Source organism: Ambystoma mexicanum, chromosome 11 (assembly GCF_040938575.1).
Source record: "Ambystoma mexicanum isolate Mex_15411 chromosome 11, UKY_AmexF1_1, whole genome shotgun sequence".
Lineage (NCBI taxonomy): Eukaryota > Metazoa > Chordata > Amphibia > Caudata > Ambystomatidae > Ambystoma > Ambystoma mexicanum.
This window is the reverse complement of record NC_090934.1, coordinates 1,432,436,359-1,432,464,209: the sequence shown is the minus strand read 5'-3', so window position 1 is coordinate 1,432,464,209 and position 27,851 is coordinate 1,432,436,359. Positions and strand designations below refer to the sequence as shown.

At 41.2% G+C, this 27,851-nt stretch overlaps 1 protein-coding gene across 5 annotated transcripts in view; it reads left to right on the top strand.

The window, feature by feature from the left end:
- The window catches only part of MCTP2 (multiple C2 and transmembrane domain containing 2), a 1,028,969-nt gene that overhangs the window by 596,019 nt on the left and 405,099 nt on the right, over nucleotides 1-27,851 (top strand). For 4 of the 5 annotated variants that reach the window (XM_069625063.1, XM_069625064.1, XM_069625065.1 and 1 more), the window contains exons 7-8: nucleotides 10,618-10,729; nucleotides 11,466-11,501. In XM_069625063.1, coding sequence (XP_069481164.1) covers nucleotides 10,618-10,729; nucleotides 11,466-11,501 — 148 coding nt within the window. The remainder of the gene's footprint in view (nucleotides 1-10,617; nucleotides 10,730-11,465; nucleotides 11,502-27,851) is intronic. The other variant, XM_069625066.1, reaches the window with a different exon arrangement.

The following is a 27,851-nucleotide window of genomic DNA, read 5'->3' as shown; positions in this document are numbered from 1 at the left end:
TGGTCTCTGATTTATACACAGTGAGTGGAGACCTGTAAGGATATTTGGCGTGTTACAGCACTACTGCACAGGTAGCAATTTTTTTTTATGCAGCACCACCACAAGGGTGCGGTGCATTGCTATATGTGTTACCAGATTAACAAGGAAAGATAGGCTATTCAGTCAAAACGATTTTAACATATAAGATGCAAATCTATTTTTACAGTTAAAAGCACACGTGCACATTCAAAAATGCACACTATTTTTCACCTGAAATGCCTATGGTGCGAGAGACACATTTGAAAATTAATAACTAACATTACTCATAACTAACCTGACTAATGAAACTGAAGTTAACATAATCCACTAATAAAAATGTGTCTCCACTGCAGAAATAGGCCTATTCTGAAAGTGAACTTTTAAACGCACATCCATTTTTTTTTTTTTCATTTTCTCTGCTGCCCTGTCCAGATAATTACAGGAAGCAAAAGAGCTCGAAAGAACAGGAAATCAGTTGGTTACAAAGTATTACTATAAAAATGAGCCATTGTGTAGAGAAGGAGGAGATGGCATGATTGATTCTGATTGGAGCAGCGTCATAGCAAGTATCATGCTAGAGGGAGTGATCAGAGTTTTGCTGGGGGGAGTTTGAGGAGGAGAGTGGAGATTTGGAGAGCTGGGAGAAGGACCTATTTTTTCCTGGTTGGAGCATTTCTGCTGAAAAAGCTGAGAGTTCCAGGCAATGACCCCGGTTTGAGAAGGAAAGGCGCTCCTTTTCACTGGGGTTAATCTTTAAGGGAGCCACATTCAGAAAGAGAACAGCTGAAGAAAACTCGGCCGAACAGATAAGGTAATTACATAAGTGTGGGAGCTGAGTGTGTACGAGAATATTCAGTCAGAGTAGGAAAGGAGATTCCGGTGCCTTAATCACATGTTAATGTTGCAAATTGTGTTCTGTTCTCCGCCACTCTTTTTTCGGTGTTTCACAGGCAATGCTGTTACTGTGCTATTTTATTTATTTCTGTAAAGAGTGAGATCGTGTTTAAATGCAACTTTTATAATACAGAAAAATATTTGAAAGCAGACGGGTGGTGTATTTTATATTTACCAATACAGTGCTGATGATGAGGGGAGATTTTTAAACAATGCAATTGTCATTTTAAGACAGATGTGTGCATGATCATATTCAGTATGGACAGTTGAGAGTGATTGTTTGTAGCATAGCTCGTTGGAGGTACATGAGCCAACGGGAAGAGGGACTCTCTGAACATAGTTCCCTACCGTATATAAGGTAGTGGAAATTACCACAAAATTACCACATATAGCTCTCTGTCGTAAATAAGTCAGTGAGATCGCCCATGGTGGCACACTAACACTGAAAATGTGGTATTCCTAAAATGTAGGTCTGAGGTCTCTCTAGTGATTACACAAAAAATCTAAGCAAAGATAAGGGATTCTGGACATTGGGGCCACAAATAAAACAAGGGAATTATGCTCACCAAAATACCACCAACCACGCATACCAAATATGCATGTCTGGGTGCTGAAATAATGCATGTCCACTGTATTATTGTTGCACATGGCCCAATCTGAATACAAGGAGTGATTATTGCTAAGTTATTTTTCGGCGGTAATAAAATACCGTCAGGCCCCAAATCTCCACAAAATACCCTACATATTTATGGTGCGTTGCAGGCCGGGAAAGTGATCATAGAGTACCTACTGGGCGTGGCAAGCGTGTCTCACACTGCCATTTGCACATTAAAGGGAACCCATTTTATAATAGCAGTGTGCCACTAAAAACGAATTTCAGAATGTCACAAAGGGAAACCACATTCTCAGATCTAGTGCAATATTTAGAGGCAAAGTTGTTTGCACATGGGAATTGGTCGTCAAATAGCACGTTAGAATGGAGTAACCGCATTCAGGGTGAGGTGCAGAAAGAAAAACTAGACAATATTTTTGCAGAAGGCAGCATAATTCAGGTCTGCCTTACAAGATTATTGAATGCAGCCGATAAAAGTGCAGAGAAAGACTGTTTAATACGGCTATGCGGCAAAATATGGTTTATTTTAAACAAGTCCCTGCGAATGCAAGAGAATGATACTCAGCTAATTAACAGGTTAAAGACTGAATTAGATGGGGCAAGTAAAAATCAGGAAATGTTGAGAGCAGAATTGGATGTATGTCTGGATCTGTTGACTTTGTGCAATACGGGGATCAATGGTGAACCCAGAGAAACAATCTAAACTAGACCAACACACCTAAATGGACGTACCAGCCCCTCTGAAGCTGCCTGCTCCAGGCCCCTCCCAGCTAGATGTTGCTGCCCTTAATCATACTCTATTAACCCTCAAAAATAGCATAGACTCCCTTGGCACTGAAATTGAAGCTTGAGTTGGAGATATCAGTGGTGAAAATAGACAAATTATGTGGGCGCATGACTGAAGCAGAGAACAGAATCAATTAGGACGAAGACAATGTTTCGGACTTGCAGAAGGAAGTCTCCCTTCTCCAACAAAATGTCGAGAAAATCACTGCTAAATATGATGAACTAGCAGGAAGGTTGTGATGCCATAGTGCGTGTCTCCTTGGCATACCAGAGTCTTAACCCGTTACGAATATTAAATAATTGTCTTAAACACACTCATGGAGGTGCTAGCCTACCGCCCTGTGTCCAAGATGTTTCTCGTGGAGAGGATGCATCGCTTCCTGGCATCAAGACCTTCACCTGGTGTCCCTCAGCGGCCCATTATTGCACGCATTTTTAATTATTGCGACAGGGATGTTCTGCTCAGGGCGGTGAGGGAAAAGGGTGAGCTCCCTGGGGGTCTGCTCTGATCCAACTATTCCCAGATTTCAGTTCTCGGGTACAAGAGCAGAGAGGACCTTTTAATCGGCAAAGAATATCCTAAGGCAGAAGAACATTTGCTACGCAATGTTATTCCCAGCTAAACTCTGGGTGATTCACATGGGCAAAGCCATATTCTTTACCACTCCAGAGGCGATGAAGCAATTCATAATGGAATTACCGGACCCTCGTCCGGCTCACCATCCCACTTTCTTGACCACCTTTGACCTACAGGTCATGCTTGATAAGAGTAATCAGTTTCTGAAGTTGGAACTTGTAATGATCAGGAAGATGACATTTGGCTTGGTCATGTGCCCGAGCTGCACAGAGGCAGTTGGCTGCCAATGGCACCCCGTTTCCTCAGTTACTGCGGGTATTGTAGTTTTTGATCTTCTAGATAGTTTTATGTGGGGTGATTTGGCCAGTATATTTTGGTTTCTGGCGTAGGCGGTGGGTGGTGTTTGGTTTGTGTTGATGGCGGTCTGGATTGCAAAGTCGGAGCAGAATGGGGAGGTGGACATTTTGGTGTATCAATCCATTGTTCTATCGTATTCTATCGGTATATAATGGATAGGCCTCTATGGGGTGATGAGCTACCAAGGTGGTGCATGACCAGCTCCTTTTGTATAACCATAGGGAATCAATGTCTTCACATAGCGCAAAAGTAGGAAACAACATCTCCCTGTTATCTTGCAATATACAGTGTTTCATGATGCATAAAAAGTCTCCAGACTATGAGCCTCCTAATGTTCCCAGTGCAGTGTACAAAGATATGGCTCTTCCTTCTCCACTCGTTCACAGGGAGTACATTAGATTCTAGCATTCAAACTTCATGAAAAAGTTGAGGACCCAGGGAGGTGTGAGGGGGTTTGCTTGCTTCTGGCGGGGAAAGGCCAGAGTCTCAGGGTTCTTTATAATAAACATAAATGCTGCAAACGTGGACGCTCCAGGTTTTTTTCCAGAGCTGTGCTCACCACCTACATAGATTTCCAGACTATGACATCATATGAAGAGACAATTTTAATTTAGCACTGACGCTACACTTAGACAGATCCACGACACACGAGAATATACTGCCTAAAGTGGCAACAACATGGCTCGACATTCCAGACTACCACAGACTGTTTGATGTTTGGAGAGTGTTGCATCCAAAGTCTAGGGAATACTCTTTTTATTCTGGGGTTCATGCAGCTCGTCCAGGATCGACTATGTCATGGCTACATCAAATCTGCTACGCACTGCCACTGATGCCCAGATCCTGTCCTGTTCCCTTTCGCATCATTCCCCATTAAAGTTCCTATTCACTTGCTCCCCACAGCCTTTGAAATGTATGCAATGGCACGTCAGGGCATGGACACTTGAGGTCTCTCTCTTTCAGGAGAACATCAGGCAGGATATTAGAACCTTTTCTGAAGCCAACGTGGGTTCTGTCCCAGATACAATGATTGTGTGTGTAGCCTTCAAAGTGTTTATTGGGGGCTGCTGCATGTCCAGAGAAGGTGGGGTGTTGAAAACTATATGTAAATCCATCTCCAACAAAGAGCAGGATAATAAAAGACCTTGAGGTACAACTGGGGGCAAGGGATTCCCAATTGACCCGGGAATCTGTTAGGATCAAATGGGAAGAATTGCATCTCCTTATGGAGTGAGAGGAGAGATTCTTGGGGGACCGCCCCAGCCATACTTTAGCATGGGTGATTAATCGGGAACGCCTTCCAGAGGATATTAGAGATTGAATGCCCTGATTGGACCTCAAGAAGGGACCCCATGCAGATTAATGAGATATTCAAAAGCTACTATAAACAACTATACACATCACAACTTCAAGTGGGGTGAGACTCTATATTTCGATATTTGGACCAGGTTGCCCTCTGGTGGCTTGACCCAATACAGGGGTAAAAGCTTAATTCACCTCTGTCTGAGGTGGAAATTCGCAAAACAATCTTTTCTCTCCCCAATGGTAAAGCCCCTGGACTGGACGGGGTCACTATAGAACGATATAAAGAATATGCAGATGTACTAGTTGCAGACACGTGTGGCATGTACGACAAAGCATTCACCCAGGGAAAACTACCCGAATCCACCAAAATGGCCATCATGACGGGGTGGTTGAAACAGGGTAAGGACCCAGTAAAGTGCACTTCATATAGGACCCTATCCCTAATATAATACAATTTTTGCCAAAATCCTCACCGACCGTCTCCTCCCATATGTGTCCTAGCTCATACTCCCAGACCAGGCAGGCTTCATTCCTGGTAGGTCCACATAAAATAACTTGAGGCGGTTATTCACTCTCATGCAATGTGAACCCTGAAATCCCTATAGTTGTTGCCGCTCTGGAGGCTGAAAAAGCTTTCGGCTCAGTGGAGTGGCCCTTTCTTTTTGAAGTCCTCAGATGCTCTGGCTTGGGTGTTTTCTTCCTCTGGTTGGTGTGACTGCTATAGATGCGCCTTGGGCCATGATATATACAGATAAAATTCTGTCTGAATATATCACTCTGTTCCGGGTATGAGACTGAGATGCCCCTTCTCACCTATTCTCTTTGCCCTCGCCATTGAACCCCTTGCACGTTTTCTTAGGGAATATCACATTCACTGCAGGGTCAAGGTCCACTCTCATATCTCCATTATATCACTGTACGCAGATTATATGTTGCTGTACATAAAACATCCTCGGGAAAACCTAATTCCAGTCTTTGTGCCATCCAACAATGTGGGTATATCTCTGGACCGAAGATCAATTTGTCCAAATTGGAGGTACTGCCCCTGACCCCTCTCAGGGCGATGTTGGTGTAGATTTTAAATGGTGCCTTTGGGGCCTGTGTTATCTGTGTATACATATAACCAAATCCCCATCAGATCTATTTGAGAACAACTATGTGATAGTCTTAACAAAACTGGAACACAAAGTGGAGTCATCGATCCTCCTCCCCATGTCACAGACCGCTCATATTTCTTTGGCTGAAATGGTTATCCTGGTGAATTTCCTATATATTTTTAACACCCCAATTTGGCCTTCACCAAGCTTATGGTCCAGGGTACGTAATTGATACATCTGATATGGGGGTGGAAACATGCAAGAATTGCACACTACATGTTAATGGCACTCTGAGTTAGGTGGGCTGGAATACCCAGATTTATAGTGAGACTTTTTAGTTGCACAACTTCAGTAATCATACTGGTGGTGGTCTCCCACAGAGTTCCCTCCATGGGTGTAATTTTAGGGAGCACGGGGGTGTTTGTCCCCCCCAAATTTCATGGCACACCATTTTGTCCCCATTCATTTGGCTGGGGCACCTTTTCTTTCAGATATCATGTCCCCCCCAACATTTTCATCAAGGTTACTCCACTGGTTCCCTCATGTATAATTGGTGAAAGTGGTCAGGTTTCCGGATGTCCTGCGGGGTCTTCTATGGCAGGGTCCAGTCACTGGTAATTGGCTGGAGATGCAACCAATAGAAGTAACCTGTAAAGCATGGAAAAAACTGTCAGTTATTCGTGGTGATGTTAGCCTTCATTCTCAGGCATTTGCTATATATAATGTCTGGGGAATTCCTCTGTCTTACGAAAAGAGTTTTGTACACAATTTGAGACTCTGGGGATTCAGTCTCTGGGGGACCTTGTGGTTGATGGATGCTTGATTACTTGGGGGGGCCCTGAAATCTAGAGGTGCTTGGAATTTGGTGACTATGGGCCTCATTACGACCCAGGCGGTAAGTTACCGCCTGGGTCGTACCTTAACCACCATGGCGTAAACTATGTTTACGCCATAGTGGTTGGCGGACTTACCGCCCCATTCCGAGGTTGGTGGGGCGGTAAGTCCCCAATCCCCATTTACCCTTCCCCATTCCCATTTTTGCCCCATAGGGCATAATGGGAGTGGGGAAGGCGTTAATTACGCCACCGTAAATTACGGTGGCGTAATTAACAACAAGGTCCCTTAGCGCCATGGATTTTAACATCTGCTAAAAGCAGGTGTTAAATCCTCCATGGCGCTAAGGGACCTCGGAATCAGGCGGTAAGGGTCGCCGCTGTTTATGCCGCCGTAAACCCCTTACCGCCTTGGTCCTAATGAGGCCCAATGTTTCTGTACTTCCGCTTTTGGGAGGTACTCAAGACACTCTGGCCTAACTGCCCACATGCCCCGGCGTCCTATTCAATGTTACAGTATATTAGAATATCCCCCATTGCAAAGTCACTGGTATCTACATTATGTAAGGAAATTGACTACAGAGGCCCCTCTCCAATAATAGATCTAGGACCAGGTGGAAGTTGGCGTTGGGGAAAGTATTAACAGATACCCAATGGAAAGGGATTTGCCGACAAACAAAATCTGTGTCCTTGAATAATTGTCTATGCTTAACTCACTACATGTTTATACACCAGGTTTACTACTCGTATGCAAGGCTGCACAGATTCTACCCCAAAAGACTATCTGAGAGCAGCAGATGTGCTCAATAAAAGCAGACTTTTCTACATGTTGCCTGGTCTTGCCGTTGCGTGTGGCCCTTCGGCCCTTCTGGTCAGAGGTTGAAGCAGCTACGGCTACCATGTTGTGTGACCCTTGGCAATACTCTCCGGAACTCTGAATGCTAGTGGCTATGGACTCAGGCTCTAGGTCCTAGAGTCAATTAGCAAGCATGCCATCTGTTGTTGCTAGATTTATTTTGCTAAATTGTGAGGGAAAGCCACTGCCCTGAAATTCTGAGAATGGTTATCTTTCATGACCATGTGCGAAAATAGAGCGACACAATATGTGGCTACCCTCCTGGGCAGTAACACACCGCTGGATAATTGGCCACCATTTTGAAGATATGTATCCAATGCTGATGATGGGCAAACTGTTCTGTTACAAGAAGCCAAAAGTAGAGGTACTGGCACATAGTTTGGACATCCTGAAAGTTGTAAATGTACTGCTGGCCCCTCATTGTATGCATATTGTGGAAACCTCCTATCCCTTAGATGATGCACCGCACTGCCATAATCCACTGGGTGTGGGTGGCGGGCACTATGGCAGGGGATTGGGCTTGTTACCTGTATGTTTTGTTTTTCGCAAACCTAATAAAAAGACGTTACAAAAATTAAATACTTTCACAAACAGTTTGAAGTAAACCTCACCACAGACATGCATGTATTAGTGTTATGAGATTTTGTCCTGGCAGGTGAGTATTCCAAGATGGGGATCTTTTAGTGCTACTCTAGGTAGGTTAGTGGACCAGGAGAAATCATTGAAATAATTATTTGTGATTAAAAGGTGTGGAGAAGAAGTGGCAAGACCACTAAAGTACTTGATAAGTTGTGGTGGAAACATTGTTATTGATAGAGATGAACTGTGAAAGTATTTGTTTTACCTTAAGAAGGAGCTATGTTGAACTTTTGTTTATACTTGGAGAGATGGCCTTTTGACCTGGCTGAGTAAGCCCAAATGAAATACTTTTTGACTAAGAGGAACTGTATGATCCAAATTTGACTGCAGAAACAAGCTTTCTTATTTGAACCTTTAACTGAAAATTCTGCTTTGAATCTGGGGAATGCCCAGTTAATAAGTGTATGTTGAATCTAATTGGTATTTCTGTTAAATTGAATTTACATATATTCCATTTGAGTTTGATGTATGTACTAGTGTGAGGGCCAGAAAATTTGTATTGAAGTACTTTCCTTAAATTTATTTTGACACACAGGGAAATACTTCTTAGGTTAGGGATAGCGAGTAGTTTCTCAAACCCCTTTTTGAGTTAATAAAATTGCTATCTGAGATAAATCTTTACCAAGTTGTCCATCTCACACTTCTGACCCCTCAAAGAGTCCTTGACGCAAGAGAGGAATCACTCGCAGTGTGATCCTACTTTCCCAGACCCCTAGTTAGGGTCTTGCTGATCAGACTCACCTGCCTAGCCTCAAAGGGGGTGACTCCCCTATGGGGACAAGGAAGGAATAATCCCTATGGTCACAAACCCTAGACTGCCAATCTGGTTGTTACAAGGCACATTCTACTATGTTTTATCCTTGGTAACTTTTCACTCTCATATCCTTTAACCCTGTAATTTAGTATAGAACACCCCTCCTGTATCATCAACGTGCTAATATATCATCCAACTCCCATGGGCTTTCCAATCCTAAGTATCATTGATATCCCTCACCCCCTTCTTGTATTTACAACTTGTTGACCCATCTAAAATGGAAAATTCTTTGGATTGCACAAGGAGTGACATTTTTCCTTTTATCATCCATGATAGATTACAAATCGGTAACAGTAGCTTGCAAATACTTGGTTTTTCATTACCAGATGCCTATCGGCTCTTTTAGTGACATTATTACTTTGATATCATATGGATCTGTTGGAGAGATATCATTGTGGGAATTTCTAGGATGAAGTCTAGGTTTTTAAACATGCTAAACTTGATTACAGAGATTATTGCACTACAGTTGTACCTATACATTAAACAGAAATTGTACAATTGTTCTTCTTTAGGCTGCAGGTCGAAAACCTATACAGAATACTTGACCTGTTAGTTGTAAAACTGTATATATGTAAACAAAATAGAAATGGATTCTTCCCTGATCTCCAAGGATGCATTTAGATGTATTGACATGACCCTGTTACTTTTAATCTATGTAATCCAATTCCTTCTTTTCACAGAAATTTCTGAAAGCTAGATTTGTAAAGGGATTTTCACTTGTCTGATTTTGTCAGTTATATGTTTGTCTAAGGTATTTTCTCAGATTGCTATAGAGCATTGTTTCACCTTCTATGATTTGGAGAAGGTGGCATGCACAGTTTTATAATCAATTATGTTTGGTGTTTGTTTTGCACAAAGACATCAGAATAGTTACATTTGCTTTACAAATCTACCTTTCAGAAGACCAAGGAAGTGTTGCTTATACCAGTTAAAAATAGAATGCAGAATTAGAAGTTGTACTAAAAAACACCTATGTTGCAAGGCAAGCATATTTAATGTTTTGGCCTGGAAAAGCTCGCATGAGTGGGACATTCAATGTCTATCGCAGTTTGTAAAAAACATCCAGGATAGAATCTTGTTTTTTTATGTTGTAACTAAGGAAATAAGCATTTTCCTTAGCAAAATTACCACATTTAACTCTATTTTAAATCAATTGCTTAGTTTTGCAGAAACTATGTGTCTATGGATATAGCTTCCAACAATTGTACATTATTCAAATTGAACAGAAGGAAGGATTTTAGTTTTTGTTACATTTATTAAAACATAGTTATTTCATTATTAGGAACAAGTTAAATAGAATGTTTTTTAATTGTTTTCTCTGTTTCTTATTCCATGTTTAATTCACTTTTTGTCAAATAAACTATTGAGACACTGATATTAAATAATCATTTGATCTGTGTGTATATAGATCAGTCTTCACTGTTGACCACATTACTAGGCAAACATTTTGTTTCCAAGAGTTTGAATCTATGTAGAAAATTGGCCAAAACATTATACTTTCTTATACTTTTTTTTTACTAACCAAATAAATGTCGGGTGTGGTGTTAAGGAGATATGAATATAGATTATGTGGCTGCATTCCAGTAATGGAATCATTGTGTTTCTTCATCTCCCCGAAATGGTGGAATTTTTTCTTGCAACCATTTTAGTCTGAAAAATGACCCATTTCAGACAGGGAGTCAACAACCTGCAAGCACTCCCTTTACTAACTTAAATCTGGTGGCCATTCAATCATAATATATTTAGGTGCTCATATTCGGTCCTTCAAAAAAAAGAACTTAACTGATGTGTTTTTCCTTTTCTAAAGAATCTTTTTTTCTATTAACAGGACTACAGAGAAAATATTCAAACTTGAAGATCCAAACAGTTTGGAGGAAGATATGGGAGTGATTGTGATTGACTTCACACTGTCAATCAGGCAAAGGGATCAAAAGAGCAATGTATGTGGTTCTTACTCCAAAACCTTTCTTTGTGTATTCTATAATAAGCTACTTTGCCACTTCTTGCAGCACATACATGGTCATGGTACAAACAAAACAATCCTTTACATGCTTGAGTATGAAAACGATTTGACACTGGCATTTTTTATTCTAAAATGTCATGTTTTTGTGCGGCTGATAGATACTTAATGACATGGTTAACTAAACTAATTCCACAAGAATAGGTCAGCAAATCATATTTTCTCCATCTTGTCTCCATCTTTCTCTGTGCTCCTTGAAATCAGCAAATATTGGATAATGGAACCATTGCTTTAGGAAGAATGTTTTCCAATCAAATGATAGTCTTGATACTTGTGTTGATGCAAATGTAAATGGAAAATCTTAACATGTTGAGAATGGTTTTGTGACCAGTCAACAATGCCCTCTGCTGCAGAGGGTTTGATCTCTAACCAAGTGCATGACTTCCCTATGTTATTGTACCACCTTAACACTAATGGAATTCAATGTCGAAATCTATCCCGTCCGATTGCTTGTTTTATGTTTTCCTCTAAGAGTAGCAATGTTGTCTTGTCCTCTGAAATGTAGTTTCCTGTAACCACTTACCAGCCTTTTATTAACTTTCTTTTTTTATTCTGTATGTGCTTATAATTTACATTAATACTTTCACCTTTTCTTTTTTCCAATACCACTCCCCACCCTTGCCTTCAATGTCACCATGTTGGCATCCAATGAGTAGAGATGGTCATCTCGGAGGCGGTTAGGTAATTTTAAGGTAACTAACCTTTTCTTCTATTGCTTTCCAACTTAAAACTAACTAAACCCCTCTTTAGAGGTGCTTCATCTGAAAATACAGGAGTTTCATGGACATGTTCTTGTTTAGGTAATCATGTTCAGTGTCTATTCAATAATGATAGACACCTTGGGTGGATCATTTTCTGATTAGCAATGCTTGATTGCATTATTAAAACCTGGGTTTTGATCAGGATAAATGGCTCTTCTGGGCGTGCCATCGATTTGTGGCAAGCCAATGAATTTCTTCACTTGTAATAAGCTTAGTGTTCAACACTCACAGGAGATACAATTGTGATTGATGAATAGCATATTAAATATCTTAATATTTTTACTTTACAACGTATCTAGTTGTAGATACCTTTGCCAACACAACTGTTATGACATTTGTAACCTTTAGCTCTAGATAACAATTCAGGGTATTGTAATACATTTTTTATTTAGAATCCATAAATTGAGGCTAAACCGGTATTTGAGCTTGCACTGCCATTTGCAAATTCACTCCCCTCCATATCCCTATCTTTGCATGTTTGTTGAAGCACCACCCACATAAACTCAGCACATTCTTGATCATCCCTTTCACACCTTTGTACTTGGACAGCATGCATGTATCCTCTTTCTGTGCTTGTTTCATCTCCTGCTTAGCTATGTTTCTAGAAATGTTTTTCTGTTTGCAAAAGTTCCTAAAGATACTTATGTAAGATTCAATACATGACCTTCAATATTGCCACTTCAAGACAGCTGTTACTGATAACATCCTCTAAGGGTAACCTATTTCTACAAGGTAATCATTGTTGTAAGCACTATAACAAACTGTGAAAGGTTTAAAGGTTGAAATATAAAAACCGTTTGTGCTGCTATCAGCACTTCAGTCTTCATGGACCTTGTCTGGGTCAAGAAAGAAAGAATTAGAAAATGTATCAGAAGGGCTGCAAATTAGGAGGCCCTCCTCTTACTGAACCATTTGTCACTGCCTAAGTTAAGTTGTCTATGTGTTGGAATTTATGGTTATATACAGTCTCCACTGCCATTCCCCTTGTTGCCTAGATGTGATACAATACGCTTTGGCTTGGCACCTTCTGCATGATGACTTTGCTTCAAGATATGATGTAATTGGTTGTAGTTTAGTGTTGTCCATTTGCAATGCAGTATAAACTCTAACCAGTACAAAAGCCAAGACCAATCCACATTTGCTTAATTTTGGCGTCACTTGCCGTTTCACGCCTATGTTGGGGAGTCTGGATTCTTTGAGGGTGACTGTTTCTCTCTTTGCTCTTGCAATAATGTATGACTCTCTGAATGCTAGTAGGATGTCTTAGGACACGGACTGGCTAAGGTGGCCCTGCAACTCTGCAGTTGATCATTATTCAAGGATGGAAGTCTTGTGACACAGCTTTTGTGGGTAAATAGGCTTTCATCTGAAAGAACAAAGAAATATCAAGACTGAGTACCACAAAGGAAATGCACCAATCACGGGCTAAAAGATTCACAGATATTTTATTACTGTACGGTTTACAAAGCAAAACCTCGCAGTGTGAACCAGATGACAAGTAGAGGTGAGAGAGTGCTGGACATTGAAACATTCTTACTTTTATAGAATTCTGTGTAATATTGTCCAGTCTCTCTACATGTTAATAATATGTGGTCTAGAGTTCGTGCCTAGTTCACATACAGATTATACCATATTATGCAAGGGATTACATAGGTTTGCATTTCCATGAAGGCACAATGGTGATGTATGTTCTCGGATCCCGCGGTAAGCCTTGTTTTACATTAGTTTACAATACAGTTTAGTCAAAACATACATTTGCGGCTTGTTCTTCATTGACCCAATGTTTATACAAGGATGAGGCTTATGTGCGCAGACAACACTTAGATGACAGTTCATATGGCACGCAATGTCTCTTTACCTAGTCTAAACAGTCGGTTCTCAGACAGCCTAAACATCGACAGAACTCAAAGGTCGGAAGGCTTAGTTGCAAGTTGCAAACATAGTCCACCATTGTGGAATGAAGAACACATGAGTGGAAATCAAAATGGCAGATGAATCTTGAAATGGCAGCAAAGTTAACCCAAAAATCAGAACATTTGCAACACGGTTTTCCGTGTAGCGCGAATTGGTTTAGGCCAATATAACTACTAAGGAGGCACTATATAATTACCGTTTAACACATAGAGTGTGGTGATGTATGTCAATTTTGATGGTGCATGGGATGAGCAAGCTACTTGTAAAAGCCATTGACCCTGAAGAATTGGTAAACCTTATCTGTGAGCATTGACTGTGTCTTTGACATGTTGGACCTGCCAGTACCTCTGACCCCCTCACACCATCCATTTATACTGATCTGGGAGCCACAGCCTCTTCTCAGCATTGACCACTGTTTTGATAGAAGCTCCTTGGAGAGTGGTGAACAAGAAGGATTATTCAGGCATCTTGTTTCAAGGATTCTATTTAAAAAACAAATAAAGGAATCAAATGCTTAGCTTGCCCTATTTATTTGAGGGAGGATCTGTACCAAACAAAACAGAAACAAAAGTGGAAGCCATATGCCTGTATATGGAAGATTCACAATAGTCCTCTCTTGATCCAAATGCTGAACCAGTCCAAGAACCCGGGCACTTTATTTTGGGGTAGAACTAATGCTTAAAGAGGATGGACATTCCAAAATGATGGAAGATTGGCTGCAAAACATTAGAAAATTTCATTCAAATATTGGGTTTACAATAGAGCACCCTGTTAATATAGGTGGTGATATTGAATCAATTAAAAATAAAGCAGTAATTTGGGACTGTATCAGGATTGTGGACTATCTAACGAGCACATCTTCCCTGAAGGAATATGTGAAACAGGGGCCCACAATGAGAATTTCTTTTAAATATGTATAGACTATATGCAACACCAAAGTACGTTGTTTCATGATGAGATTACGACTGTGCACCAACTTCCAATTTATAAACGTTGAAAAGCCTGGATTATAATATTTTATGATGCGAGATTGTCAAATTTGTCATGAAGCAATTGAATCCGCGCAACATCTACTTGCATCATGCTGCAAACTAAGGGACTATTATACTAGAGGTTCTCTTAATTATGTGACATGAATCAAGAATATACAGATGATCAGTTTTGGTCATACATTTACTCAGGATATAACCAGAAATTAATGTTTACTACATATCATAATTGTCAAAATATTTTAAGACTATCCTATAATAACTCACAGTTGTTGAATTAATGATTTACGTTTTTATAAATGAGAGATTGAGATATATGTAATACTGTTTTTAACAAAATGTTTTTAGTGGAAGGTTAGGTAAAGATTTTAAATTAGAATGGCTTTTGTTCATTATTATATATGATATTTTTCTGTCTACAAAAGTGATGTTTTTTGGGTTAATAGTAATAACCAATAAACCTAACAAACAAAAACAAAAAATGGAAACTAAGGGTGGATTCGAAGTCCAAATTAAATCTATGTAGTCCAAATCCTATCTAGCTAACTTGTCCTAGCAGCATAGAAAAACCCTAACTAAAAGAAGGAAAAAGGGGAGGCTTGGCACACTAGCATCAGCAAGACTTCTGGCTTGCCAAATTTATAGTTTTCAGTCTTCCAAAGTTCCTATTGTCTAGCAGTATATTATTTTCAGCCTTGATACCAAATTAGGTTTTGCAATCTCTTCATTTAATAAAGAAACATGTTTCTTGATACAAACAATTCCATTCCTCCATATTTGCTTGAGAACACACACAAAAATATGTCTGTCCTTTCCTCCTTCGGGGCGCTGGGACTGCCCAAAGTCCTGTAGTCCTGAGTCAGCTTTTTTCTTCCACACACGTTATTTTCGTTATGATGGTGGTCTGCCCTGGTTGTTCAAAGTTTGCAATCTTTCTGGATGCCTTTGCCTTATTTCAATTATTCTTACATCCTCCTTTCCCCCTTCCATGTGTTCATTGCACACTCAAGTTTCTCTGGCTTTTTCCAGCCGTTATTCAAAATGTTACCACTTTTCTAGTCTCCCTTTCATAGGGGTTTTACTCTCCAGTTTCTCAGGCTTCCATAACCTGAATAGATTTTCCAGCGATTTTTTTCACAATGTTTTTATTGCTCTCATTCCCCCTTTTATTAGGTGTTTGCACACTGAGCTTTCTCAGGCTCTCACAACCTGGACATGTTCCCCAGATATTATTCACAATATCTGTACTATGTATTGGTATGTCTTCCGCTGGGTTTTTTATGCTCCGAAAACCTTGTTGGCTTACCCTGTGGCAAAGTATCTCTGTAGCTACGGTCCAACATATAGCGAGCTTGGGTATCTGTTGCCCCTCAACCTGTTCGGTCTCTGCGTCTGTTACCAACCTCCCAGGCCACCACAAGTCCTGTTTGGTCGTACCACCAGACGAGGCTGGTGTCTTTCCATCTCTGCTCTCGTTCTGACCTGGACTTTTAGGTCAGATAAAACACCAACCTGTAGGTATTTGGTTATCACTTTTCTAGCCCTAATACTTGCGCTGGCAATGCAGACTACCATGGCACCGCCCTTCCAGGACGTCAAGACTGAAGAGGCTTGCCTCTGTGTAGCAGTCCCACTGTGCCTCAGTAGGATTGTCCTGTTGCTTTTCAATCCATCTTCACATCACAGAAACAATTTTATCATTCTTCTTCTTTGTAGACCATGGTATTCAGGTTGTGTTCAACATTACCTGCAGCCATGAGAGATATTTGTATTTGTATTTTATTGAATTTATATAGCCCTTTAATCCAAAGTACATTACATAAGAACAAGAAGAAATACAACAAGCATAAAATGGTAATTGAATCACAACTCAAACAGTATAAGGAACAATTTACAATATTGCATAGGTGAGGAGGGAGTGGAGAGGGACAGAGGAATAAGGGGGAGTGGAGATACAACAACCATAAGATGGTAATTGGAACACAAATTGAAAACAGTATCAGGAACAAATTACTTTATCGGTGAGGAGGGAGTGAAGAGGGACAATGGAATAGGAAGGAGTGGGAGATCCAACAAATAACCGATGGCAATTGAATCACAGCACAAACAATATAAGGAACAGTTTACATTATTGCTGAGCTGAGGAGGGAGTGTAGACGGACAAAGGAATAAGAGGGAATGGGAGGGATGAGTGGAGATGTTAGCAGAATTCAGAAGGGAGGCCAGAGGGTGTGAGGAAGATGAGAGGGAAGAATAAGATTAAGTAAGAGCAGGAGGAAGGATAAAGGGGGAGGGGAGGAGAGGGTGTAGAGGTGGAAGAGTAGGAGGTGAGGCATGGGCAGGGAGAGGTAGAAGAGGAAGTGGGAGGTGTTAGGGGTTATGGAAAAGATAAGATTTTAGAGAAGAGTGAAAGGAAGGGTAGGAGGGAGAAGAGTGGATGGGTAGGGGGAGGTGGTTCCAGTGAAACAGAGCAAGGAGTTGGAAAGAGCGGAAGCGGGAGGAGGTAAGGGGAGGTGGAAGAGGAGCGAGTAGGAAAAGATCAGCGGAGCGAAGAGAATGAGGGGTGAATAGAGAGCAAGAAGGGAATAAAGGTGGGGGGACAAGACCATGGAAGGATTTGAAGACAAGACAGAGGAACTTGAATTTAAGCTGAGAGTGAAAAGAAAGCCAGCCTAGGGAAGTGAGAGAGGAGGAGATGGAGTCAAAAGGTAAAGAATGATCTATTTAAAATACTGTGGTTGCAGGAGACTTTCCATAATCATATATGCAGAGAAGGTGGTGTGGACGAGGAGTTCCCTTCTCGAATGGCAGTCCTTGTTTCTAAGAGGGGAGTCACTCCCAGTGAGGGCCCACTTGCCCAGACCCCTAGGGAGGGACTTGCGTAGTGGGCTCACCTCCCTAGCTTCAAAGGGCATAGCTTCCCTATGGAGAGAAGGGACACATTGTCTGGATTCATCATAAGAGGCAGTCCCCAAATAGATGCCAATCAGAAAGACTGAGTCAAAGACTTCACGTCTGACTCCTTGTCCGTGTAGCCCAATCTACTGGCTGGACATTTCCAGACAAGCATATACAAGTATAGGTGACTGTTTAGACCTGAGTCTTCACAAATAACCCAATCGTAAATCCCATGAGGGAGGTTTCTAAATGGCGTGTTGGAGGCCATTTGTTTGGGTTATTTTCACTATCACAGGAGAAAGTATACCAAGTATTTCAGGAGTAATGTGGCCCTGCTACATTGCTTCCTGTCTGTCTGCCTAGACATACCAGAAGGCCACCTATCTTCAAATAATTCATTAAAACCTCCAACAGAGGGCTCTATTGTGTGATAAGTGATGGCTGTCTAAGTTAGTGGGCTCTAGTTCAAGGCAATGGCCGCTGAGGGTGAAGGTCACCTAACTCATTATGGGGTCTGGTAGTAAAGGCTGTAATGCTTTTTCTGCTTGTTCAGGTTTTAAAAAGGAAACACTCAGCTGGGGCTTTTTGTGACTGAGCTTATCCATGTCGCCTTGTGCAGTGCCCAGTGTCTATGCATCAAAAGGGGAAGCAAAGAATGTAGCATGTGCAGGTGGATGGAGCCTCCTTTCCAAGCTTGCTGATTAGAATAGGTACCTGGAAACAGGAGAACAATAGAATATCATGGAATGCATGCTTCTGTGGTAAGTGCCTGCATTCTATGATTTCTGATTATCTACAGTATGGAATACTTGGTCTAATAATGTGGCGTTAAGCACATGTTCCAAGGGCTGGAATGGGTGGTAGCGGCCCGGCGGCCCAAGTTAAAGACCTGAGCAAAGCCTTTGACTTTAACCTGAGCCACTGGGCCATTTCCACCCTTGGAACGGGGGCCAACATCGAAAGGTTCAACCCGAGTTTCAAGCCTCCTGATTGACTGGCTCCTCTGCCAGGTGTGCTAATAAATGTTGCAGGTCTCTGAGATTAATATATCTGGGAGTGGTAGCTTTTCTTGATAATTTTGCTGGTGTCTTCGATGGCCTCATAACCCTTTTGTGAGATATATATGGGCAGCATTCACCACCCTTTAGTTAAAATAACATCAATTTGCACTGAACTTTCCAAAAATTCTATTGATAATAACTTCTGACTCACTGGACTGATCGCTGGCAGCTGATATGTTTGGTTAAGAAAAAAAAGCAGTTTTCTGCATATGCACATGCATTCTTTCGTAGAGAAAAGAGTTCCTCATTTGAACATAAGTACCAAAAACGTCACTCGGTGGATTTGTGTCAAATTGGAAAGAATTTGGGCACAAAGCTCCACAAATATTTGTTGTTTTTGTTTTGTGTAAATTGACCCAGTAGTTTTGTTTTCCTCAATGCAAGTGCTTCCAATGGTAATCTTGTGTTAAAAGACAAGAGCTCAAAATGATAGTATGAGGGCAAGGAGTGATTCACATCAAAGTATGGAAGGAGAGAGGGTAAGAGGGCCAAATAGTTAGGTGGCCACATTGGGAGGGCTGAAGAGCTTGCTATGAGTCATATGTTCATCTTATAGCAGAATTCCTTTAGGAACACATACAGATGTGGTTGTCAAAAAGGCATGAATAGGAAAGAGTTGGGGAAACTGGATGACAGGAGAGAGGGACAGGAGGGGGCTACAAATGGGAGAGCTGAGAGGACCTAAAATGTAGAAGTGTACATAGAGAGGGACAGTGGGCTACTGAAGATTTTAATGTTCATGCATGTTTCCATTACTTTGGTAATAGGTAGACAGTGCATTAGTGGAGGAAGAATTACTGCAGCAATACAGAGTGTTGCACCGGTGATGGTTGTTATGTTTGTATTGGAGCTTTTCCAGAGAGACTGTTGTGGAAGTAAATCATTTTGGAGAGGTGAGGCCTTGGCCCAGAGACCCATGCTCTCCTAATGTTTGCAAAATGGGCAGTGCCACAGCCAAAGGCCATGGCTAGTGGGATCTAGCTTTCTTATTAGTGAGGGTAAAATCGTCCACAGCTCTATGCAATGGCCAAAGGCCATGGCCCAATGGTCCACATTGTTTTCTCATCATTGTTCCAACATGGACAATGTTCATGACTGAAAGTCATGGGAAGGGTGTTCTGGGGTTCTAGTTAGGTGGTTATGGGCCAAAGCCATAGACTATGTCCAGTAGGCCAGAATAATTTATTGTAATTAATGCTGAGTAGTCCTCACCAAAGGCCATAACCACTGGGTACTTGAGAAGATATACAACAACAAAACACCCGAAATTCAGTGAACATGCTCTATTTAAGGCAGAGTAAGAGAGAGACGTTCGATTGATGTGGGAACTGACAACAATCTTTACTTCAGCCACTTTCATTGCTCAGCTCATGAGCACATATATCAGATCACAACAGGGAACAACAGTGAGACCAAAATTACATCATGGGTGATATTTAAGGGGGTATCTCAAAGTTAATATTGTCATAACTTCCCACATCTGCCGAATTTCATGCCTTTTGTTTCAATGAATTGGGATTGTCTTAACGATCGAGTATCTTTTTTTTTTTTAACACATTTCTATCTATCTATTACAGTGTCTGAGTTAGTGGTCCTGTAGTTATGGTTAAGTTGCTCAAATCCTAGAAAGAGCAATTTTTGGAAGGCTTATAACTTTGCCCCCCCCTGAACGAATCCTCAGCAAACTTTGCAAATAAGGTATATGGCCGCCTTGAATGATTTTGGGAGGTTTGGTGCGGTTTCGTCCTGGGGAGGGAGTGCAAAGTTATCCCAAAAGTTTTGAAATCCTCCTAGACACACTGGAAACACTTTTTGCTCGTGCCTACAGCCCAAACCGCTGGACGGATTTTCACTAAACCTGTGCCATTATCAGCGGCTTGGTCCCAAAAGGGTTCTTTTGTAAATTTGGTGAAAATCCATCCAGTCATTTTTAATACAATTGTCAAAATGTAGGTGATATCTGGTAATGACATTCACTGAAAAAACTTTGGTAAAAGGACGTTATGGTTACAAGTAAAACAGAAAAACCTCAGAAATGTGCCAGTTATGGTAAACCAAGCAACCATAACGCAAGCCACTACTGTGCACTGCTAAGATTAACACCCAGGGCATGAAAGATGACATCACAAATGTCATTGATGACATCACTGACATTACATATTACATTCATTTTAATAAACAGTCCCTTCAAGGGGTTGAGTTTATAATGTTGGAAACAATATGTTAGAGGTGATTGGGGGATCTATCAAGAACTACTTAATGTATTAAAGAATGTACACATGTAAACAAATCATGATATTCTAGTGTTACTGTTGGTAGACTGACCTAATCATACATACATATTGGCAATGGTTGCAGCATGCACCATAGAAAGATAACACATACAACCTTATGAGAGTTTTGAGTAATGTTAAACATGGAATAAATAGGTAACAATTGAAAACTTACCACACACTAAGTAGAAAGAATACATATAAAAACGCACAATGCATACAAATTAGAGGAACATATAGGGAAAATAAAGTAAGGAAGAAAGAAACAGCACCAAAAAATTACAATAACATCAGAGTTAATCATCATGTAAATACATGAATTGTGTGTTTGAGGTGTGCTTATTGCCCCATGTATGTGCACTTTGAGCTCAGATTAAACTCTAAGGAAAATACTTTGAGAACATATAAAGAGGTTAATATGAAGATATAGCACCTTTTTAAAATTTTGGAAATTCTCAGTCAGTAAAAACAAAACCTAGCCTAATCATGTAAGTAAACAAAAGCAAGTGGTCCAGATATGTGATGTCATCAATAACATTTGTGATGTCATCTTTCATGTCCTGGGTGTTAGTCTTAGCAGTGCACGGTTCTGGTGCGACTTATGGTTGCTTTGCTTCCCATAACTGGCGGATTAGGTTTTTCGGTTTTACTTGTAAACATAACGTCCCTTGAACAACGTTTTTTTCAGTGAATATATAAACATCTATATATGCACGCACACACACATGCACAGGTACAGGTCATAGGGTGTACAGAATCAAAATATATTATATACATTTTCCTCATTTGATATTTTATTAATAGGAAGTCTGATAGTATACAACATTTAAATAAGGAGGGGGTGAAGTATTGTAATGGTAGAGACCAAAAATAATGATCTGCACCTACTGATATTTAATTATCCTTCACCAAGAAATACATACTTGCGCCTTGTTGTCCCCCAGGCCTGTCTGTGATTGTTTGTGAAGTACACTGAAGAGCATTCAGAAAAGTAATGAAGGTTCTCAAAATGTTGATTTTCTAGAGGTTTTACTAGTTGGCCAATATTAGGGGGAAGGAGGGTCACCCACCAAAAGATTTCCTTGAATATGAAGCATTTCAAAATATATTGCTTTGATATGTTGAATCAGAATCAAGTTTATCTTTGTCACTAATAATAGGAGTATCTTCAGATTTCTGAAAAACTCTTTTCAGGAACGGACATTGTGTAGCTTCTGACACATATGGTACAATAATCACTCCAACTCACAGATATTGTCTGAGGGTTTTTATTGTCTTATCTTCTATGTGGGCCCTAGGGCCGTCCCTCTTGTTCATCTTGTTTTTAATCACCTAACCCAGATACCCCACTCCCAGGTTCATAGATATTGAATGTTACCCCTGCTGCATAGATTCTGACTTTATCTTATGGTGAGGACCCAAAGGCCACTCAACCTTTTGTGTTCAAGGCTCTCTCTGGGACTTCCTAGCTAATGGCTGGTGCTATAATTGGATTTGGGATAGGGCCTTGCACTTGTTTGATTCCATTTATCCTGTTATGGCCACGCTAATCTCTCCCTTTCTACTCTTACTCCTCCAGTTCTTTTCTTAATCTTCTCACCTTTCTACCTCCCCTTTCAATGTTTGCCTTCCTCAATGTTGCCTCAACCCTTTGATGTCTACTCCTCATGCTACAACAACCAATCTCTTCTTTTCTCTACTACTCTCCCCTCCTACACACTACTAAGCACACACTCATTTTCCACTCTGTACCATTCACTTCACCCACACTTCATATACTAGCCTTTCTGCACACTTGGCCCACGAAAACACACACTTACACTGCAGACCTACTTCCACTCGCTATCCAATATCTCATCTGCTCCATAATTTGCCACCATAGTTCACTGCTCCTTCCTTCCTTCCTTTTGTTGGTGTTTTGGTCATCCTCCACCTCTGACCTCACCTGAATAACTCACACTGCCTACTTTTTGTGCTTCCCTTATATTTCCCCTACTCTGAGGGCATCAGGCTCCTTTCCCAGGCCATTCTGTCCCCTTCTTAACCACTCAGGGTGTGTATGCGTGTTTGAAATGCATAATTAGTGGACTAAGACCTGCCACATTTTTCACGCGCAGTTCGGCCATGGCGTCTCAGCTTGGTGTTTGTTTCCCTGTTGCCAGCATTGATGTTGGGTCTCTCTGTTCTAGTCCATTCTGAGGATGGGTGAAAACTTTTCCCCCCTTCATTGTCTGTTGGCTTAGTGTGGTTTGGGTTCATCTGCGGAGACAATGGCTATCTATGTGGACCTTCTCTGGTGGCCAGTCTGTTCTCAATTTTCCCACTCAAGAAAATGTTCTGGTTTTCTCGCTTAGTTATCTCTGCTTGCCTCCTGGACAAAACATGTGGTCTCTAGAAAAACAGAGGCACTGGCAAGTAATTAGCTGGAGCAAGGGTTGAGAAGACCACATAAAGCACAACAATATAATGGCACAAGGGATAGGGGGGCAGGAATTGGGGTCCTCCTGGCTACCCCCTGGCTACCCCCAAATTTAAGTTGTATCTGGTTCTCTAACCATCCCTGGTTCTGATTTTTTTTCCCTGTTTTGAGAAGGCTCTCTTATAAACCTTTGATTTTCCTTGATCTCATTTACAATATCACAAATATGAACTAGCAACTTTTAACCTATCCTATTTCAGTTCTGGCATCCCAATGTTTTGTTTCCGGTCCTACACTGGTTTTTAAATGTTAAAGGAAATTGCGCATTACCCTATTTTAAGCAGTATACAGTATTAAGCAGTATACAGATCAAATCATATTTGTAATATATATAATTCGATCAGAAGTGGACTACTTAGACATCAAAGTGAAAATAATCAATGACATCATTGCCACGGAATTGCATCGGAAAGACGCCAGTACCAACACTGTCTTACATGCAACCAGTGCACATCTTATATGTCTTAAGAACAGTATTCCCTTTGACGTGTTCCTTCAAATAAAGAGAAATTGTAGAGAAAACTCAGTCTGGGAAAACGACGCCAAAAAAGCAGCAGCCAGATTCTTGGCGAGAGGATATCAAAGGCATACCATAAGCAAAGCATATGATTGCAGTAGCAACAAAACCAGGGAAACGATACTAGCAAAGGAAAATTCTCATATGAAACATATACAAGAGAAAGAAGACAGCACCATTAGATTTATCACCAGCTACAACTCGGGAGCGAAAGAAACTAAGCACATTTTGAATAAATATTGGCACATGCTCAAAAGAGACAAGGATATCAGTCATCATTTGCAACCAAATGCCACAGACACTTATAGAAAACCTTTTCCATGCAAACAAGATTGTCACTCAGTATGCTTCAACCAATGAGCATACAAATAAGAGGAAATTGGTTAATTAAACGTATATTTGATTTTGTAGCATGTGCAAAATGTAAAGCATGCCAGTTTGGATTCAACACTCAAAGGTATATATGTCCTCGGACCAAGATTGTAGTCATAATCCAAGAAGAACTTAGATGCTCTACTCAGTTTGCAATCTGTTATTATATGTACGTGTAGTGTAGCCTGTGGTACATAGGCAGTACAAAATTAGAAGCAAAGCTACCTATCCAATAAGACCCCTTTGACAACTGGAATCCTGATATATAGTGGATTGCAACACTACATTTCCTGCAGGTCACAGTTGAGACGAAGAGCTTTATGTTTTTGTGGGAGACTAAGATGTTTCAACTGAATATTACAAGACTATGAGTGAAATATACATATATTTGAAGACATTTTGGAACTATTTCCCAGTTCAGACTTGACAAAATATGGCTGTTTTGCATTGCATTTTCTCAGTGATAGTTTCTTATATTTTTGTTATTGTTCTCTGTTCAAACAAAATTTCTGGTAATTATTTTTAATGTTTTATTGCTTCTGCACCGTACTAGCACATGTTTTAAGCACTCTGATCCATGTACATAAACGTTTAGAATATAAGAGGATCTGGTATAATGTTTTGCCGCACATGTTATAGAAAATATTTTGTAAGCTGTGAATATTTGATTGCTGGGAGGATAAAAAAGCACATTGCACTTTAAATAGCTAACTTTGCACTTAGGATAAAGTTATACACAGTTTACGAAGCACTAGCGCTCATATATATTATTTGGCTGTACAAGACCTTTCCAACATCTTGGATTTTATCATTTGAGATCTTTTAAATTATATATGTTTACCCTACTTGGGATAATTTGAATATGTCTGCAGAGTATGTTGTAGTTTCATTGACAAACCAGGCACTGGCACCCGCAAGGGTTTACTGCCAGTGACCTGTGGAGGTGCTCATATATACCCTCCATAAATCATTGGTCAATAATCAAGGTCTAATATGCCCATAGCGTTTTGCAAAGGCTGTTTGATCAGCACATAGTTGCATAAATACTATTTATCTGATATGTCATTTTGCTCTCAACATAAACTTTACAGTCGTCACAAGCGTATAGAACTCTGGCGCCCACTAGGGTTAATTACCAGAGCCTTCTGCAGCTACATAGTTTAATGACATTTTTTTGGGACCAAAAGACACCGTGCAAATATTACATATCAGTTATATGTGTATATAAGAGGGACGTAGGTGCCTGCGAGGGTTGCTTACTGCCCTCGTCACTAATACTAACTTTGCAATACATGCTTTTAAAGTAACACATGCACATTGCACTTTACATACTATGACGGCAAATACATAATCTAAATTATCATAAGTATAAACACCTAGAGACATGAGGATCACCCATTAGGGAGTAAGTTGTTTGAGTAAATGGAAAATGCCAATCTGTATACATCAAGTGTCGCTCGTTCAGGACCAACTCATTATGAAGCAAGCGCTGAAAGATTTTGGAGAATACACTTGCAAACTGCATGTTATATAATGACATATCAACTGAATGACACTATTTTAGGGTGTTTTTTATGTACATATTTTTATATGTACATCTTTTCCTCCTATGTCTAATAAACATTGTATAATTTAAATCACTAATGGTTGAAATGTCTCACAATGTTACTTTGCACTTCATGGATATATATTTATATTGCAGAGATATTGATATTAATGTATAATTTGGGACATTCCAAAATGGCAGCATGCATATGTAAAGACTGGAGGGGGTGTCTGTACTCCTGCTCTCTATATGGCAGAGGAGAGGCGCAGAGGACCCCAGCCAAGATTCTCTATAGGGTAGCGCTCGTCGAGCAATCAAGGCCTAGCTTCTCAGGAGGTGATGCAGGCTGGTTCTTAAGTACAGTGCAGTCCCCAAGCCCCACAAAGGAATGTCCACACACTGTATTAGTTAAAACAGTCTTTGTATAATTATTATTAAAGGTTATGTACACTTATCACAATAACTCACTTTGTGCTCAGAAAATCCACAATGGCAAATATAGACAGTTCTAAAGTGGTACCACAATTATTATCAGATCTCATTAAAGTGCATCAACTATACTCTGGTCATATGTCACACAGATCAAGGAATAAAAGTAACCAACAAAAGATATAGGAGGAAAGTAGTTGGTTAGAACAATGGACAGAATATTGACCCCTACCAACTAGGCACAATTATGTGTGGAGATCCCCCCCCCCCCCAACCTGGGCAGCCTGTAAATTAAAGATATATCACAAGCCCAGTCCATATATTGTTCTATAAGTCTTATTTCCTTCTCTAAGGTTTCTACCCCCCAATGTACCTGGTAGAGCAGAGTTCTTCGATGAGGCATCGATGGATCCTTCTTGAGTGACTCCCTTTAAAGCAGGAGCCATGGATCGTCAAGAGGCGTCTAAGAAGGTGAACTTGGCGTCAATGGCGTCGATGAAAAGTTTGATGGTGTCGAGACCATGGCGTAGATCCAGGCGACGCTCGACGGCGACGTCCTGCGAGGATGAGGTGTGCAGGGCACCTCGGTGTTCGTTCAGGACCGCAAAGAGTTTCTGAAGAACTGTGGCCTGACAAGGGCATCGAGTCGTCAAAGTCTTTGTGATCTTCGGGTGGCGGGAAACCCACCGGCGGATGCTCTTCGGGACGTCGATGACCTGGCCTTCTCCAGCGGGAAAAGGCGGGTGGCGGTGCAGATGAGCGCATCCGTGAATTAAAAGTCTTAGGCAAAGGAGCGTGCGGCTCCGGTCGTCGGTGGTATGGCGTCAAACGGTCCCCTCTTCTGGGCAACCCGGCTTCAACGGGCTTCCAGCAGTTACAGCGATACTCCGAACCCTGGTTGACGGCAATGGACTTTGACAGCGTCGATGTCCGGGTGCTTTACTTCGTTCTCCCCGGTGGTCCCTGTCTCCGGTCGGCAGCCTTTCGAGGGTCTGACTTCCAGGGAGCTTCGGCGAAGGTTTAGCGGTGCTCGATGGTTCCTCGGAGCACGGGAAAAGGGCGCCTAACCAGGTCCTCTCTCGGATCAGTCCTTGATGAACTCGCCAGCTTTCGGGTCAAAACAAATGCAGCAGCAGTTCTTCTTCTTACAGCTGGGCGTCAAGGATAAGCAGTTCCAGTTACCCTTCAAGTGTCATCTCAGCTTCTGAACACTTTCCAGTGGTGAGAGGTCCCCCGATATACTATTCTGTCTCTCATCCACACTGCTCGGTCACACTGAGCAGCCAATTATACAGAAGGGCATTATCAGGCCTACAGTGTATTCAGGCCATACTCCTCCCTCTCAGACACTCACAACAAGGAATGTGTATTGGGACAAGTACCCAGCCATTCAACACTACACACTGCATTCATACCAGTTTCTGGCAGGGCTTTCTCCGTCATTGTGCCATACACCAGAAACCAGACATCCACAACAAGAAGTGCATATAGGTCACACACTCCATTCACCCAGGTCCCACCCACAGGGTGTACCCACAACATACAGTCACTGGGAAGGCTCCAGCCAGTCTGGCCTGGACTTCACAACACCATATATGGAACTTCCACCAGCCAGTCAGGGGGAAGGGACAGAGTCAGGGCTTCCCAGGACTTTGGGAAAACAAGGTAACAGGCAATAGAAAGCAAGAGGCCACAGGGGCCATCTTGTTTCCTATCACAAATCAACTGATTCTAATGGCAGGGCCTGGATATCCCAAAATGGAGGATACTCAGAGCTCCTGTCAAATTCAGTATGGAGCTGCC